This window comes from Pangasianodon hypophthalmus, chromosome 20 (genome assembly GCF_027358585.1).
Source record: "Pangasianodon hypophthalmus isolate fPanHyp1 chromosome 20, fPanHyp1.pri, whole genome shotgun sequence".
Taxonomy (NCBI): domain Eukaryota; kingdom Metazoa; phylum Chordata; class Actinopteri; order Siluriformes; family Pangasiidae; genus Pangasianodon; species Pangasianodon hypophthalmus.
The window spans coordinates 752,523-755,022 of record NC_069729.1 but is presented as its reverse complement, the minus strand read 5'-3'; the positions used below and the strand labels follow the sequence as shown (position 1 = coordinate 755,022).

At 49.6% G+C, this 2,500-nt stretch overlaps 1 protein-coding gene across 3 annotated transcripts in view; it reads left to right on the top strand.

Annotated features, from left to right (window-relative positions):
- Positions 1-2,500, top strand: part of LOC113539449 (rootletin) — a 29,204-nt gene that overhangs the window by 20,410 nt on the left and 6,294 nt on the right. For all 3 annotated transcript variants that reach the window (XM_053227010.1, XM_034314212.2, XM_034314211.2), the window contains exons 18-26: positions 1-50; positions 285-412; positions 536-705; positions 998-1,177; positions 1,346-1,480; positions 1,606-1,749; positions 1,863-2,101; positions 2,218-2,377; positions 2,469-2,500. The exon at positions 1-50 is cut by the window's left edge and continues 144 nt beyond it; the exon at positions 2,469-2,500 is cut by the window's right edge and continues 136 nt beyond it. In XM_053227010.1, coding sequence (XP_053082985.1) covers positions 1-50; positions 285-412; positions 536-705; positions 998-1,177; positions 1,346-1,480; positions 1,606-1,749; positions 1,863-2,101; positions 2,218-2,377; positions 2,469-2,500 — 1,238 coding nt within the window. The remainder of the gene's footprint in view (positions 51-284; positions 413-535; positions 706-997; positions 1,178-1,345; positions 1,481-1,605; positions 1,750-1,862; positions 2,102-2,217; positions 2,378-2,468) is intronic.

Below are 2,500 nucleotides of genomic sequence, written 5' to 3'. Positions count from 1 at the left end.
GCGTCTGAGAGAGATAACGCTGCACTGACGGAGGAGCTCGCTGCGTTCAGGTACACAGCGGGAGAACAATTATGGATTTACGTTTCATTATTACATTTATTTTTTATTAATTTTATCATTTTATCTTTTTTTTTTTTTGCTTTATTCTGTATTTATTTATTGCTGTTTATTATTTAATTGATGTATTGTTGTCATGACAGAAAAGCACAAGCAGTAGTTAATGAATGAACTTTGAGAGAATGACCTATACCAAATGTGTGTGTGTGTGTGTGTGTGTGTGTAAGGGTGGAGAAGGAGGCATTGGAGGCGAGTCTGTTTGAGGTGCAGCAGCAGCTGATGCAGTCAGACTTGCGCAGAGAGCACCTCGAGAATGAAAACCTCAACCTGAGAACACGACACGATAATGCTACAGGTATAGACAGAGAGAGAGAGAGAGAGAGAGAGAGAACTATGCCATACCTGTCTGTCTGTCTGTCTATCTATCTGTCTGTCTGTCTGTCTCTCTGTGCTTATCTCTCTCTCTCTGTCTGTGCAGCGGAGCTGAAGCGTGTGCGTGCGGATGGAGAAAAGGCTGCTGCTCAGAGTGAGAGAGAGAGACAGGCTCTTAAACAGGAGCTGATTAACGCTCAGCACGAGGCTCAGCTCTCGCTCCGTAATGCGCTGTCTGACCACCAGGAGGAGCTGGAGAGACTCACCAATGACAAGGTCAGTTCCCGTGTGGTACAACGTTGTGACTCTGTCACAGGGTGAACTAGTGACCGAAACAAAGCCAAGGTGCCAATACTATAGCTTCATCAGATCTTTGCTTTTTTATACATGTAAAAGAGTTTATTTTAAATATGAACCAATCAATTACTTTTTTAATGCAAGCATAATCACTATGTAACTTTAACACTGTTTAAAATTTTCTTATTATTTTTTACAATCATGAGAATTGATCACAGGTGGTTTTCAGATTCTCAGTGATGTGTGTGTGTGTGTGTGTGTGTGTGTGTAGGAGGCTCTGCGCTGCAGTCTGCAGGCCGAGCAGGAGGAGGCGCTGCGGCGTGTGAGGGAGGAGATGGAGGAGCGTCTGCAGAGGATGGAGCGAGAGCGGGAGGAGCTGCAGGAGGAGATTCGGGCTTTACAGCACGCACGGGATCAGAGTCTCCTACAGGCCGAGAGCGACAAACAGCAGGTAACGTTCACGACGGCTGCTCGTATACTGTACGCTGAGTTCTCCGCTGTATCGGTGGACAGTTTCACGTTCGCTTTCTACCTGCTCAGGTTTGGGAACAGAATTTACACAGATTCCCATTCCACGTATCTTTACCTCGCTCTATAACGTCTGTGCTCGGCTCTGCAGGCGCTCTCCCTGAAGGAGACGGAGAAGGCCATGCTGTCCGAGAGAGTGTGTTCACTACAGGCCGACCTGAGCTCTGCAAACCTGGAGCTGGAAAGACTGACGAGAGACGCACAACACCTGAAGGAGCAGGAGAGAGTGAGAGAACTCACACAACACACATGTTTACATACACCAAGAATTAAAGATCTGGATGTGTAGAAATATGGATCTGCTGGTGTGTGTGTGTGTGTGTGTGTGTGTGTGTGTGTGTGTGTGTGCAGGCTACAGTAGGAGCTGTGAACGCTGAGCTCCAGGAGCTGCGCATGAGGCTGGAGGACACGGTGAGCTCTAACAGACGGGAGCTGCGCAGACTGCAGGAGAACTGCACAGAGGAGCAGATACGTGCAGACAACGCGCTCAGAGAGGTCACACACACACACACACACACACACACACACACACACACACACACACAGCAAAACTCTGTATTTTTAACAACGATGGTAACTCACTCACACTCCGTCTCTCTCTTCCTCAGCTGGAGGAGTGTCGCGCTCTTCTCTCAGCCAGCGAGGAGAGCCGAGATGCCACGAGGCGAGACCTTCTGGAGATGGACAGGCGTCTGAGCCATTCACGTGACACGGGGGAGGGGCATCGGCGAGACACGGTGGAGCTACGGCGCTCCCTTGGTGATGTCACTAAAGAGAAGGACGCTCTCAACCAATCAAATGGCCAGCTGAGGGAGGCGCTGAGAGCAGCGGAGAGCGAACGGATCAGGTGTGTATCGAATATTTTTCTGACACACGTTTAATATATGATAATCAGTCAATAGGAGATTAGATGTGTGTATTGATTGGACGGTGTGTATTGATTGGACGGTGTGACTGGATCAGTGTGAAGCGTCAGTGTGAGGAGAAAGAGCAGCGCGTGGCCGTGCTGGAGGAAACCCTGGCGTCTGCGCAGAAGGAAGTCGGGGATCTGCGCAGCTGTCTGCGGGAGGTGGAGCGATCACGACTGGAGGCCAGGAGAGAACTGCAGGAACTGCGCAGACAGGTCTCTCTCACACACACTCATGCACACACACACACACACTCAGAAACGATGGTTCCTTGATGCTTTTCCTCCAACTGTTGTGTGTGTGCAGGTGAAGGTGGTGGATGTGGAGCGAGAGCAGAA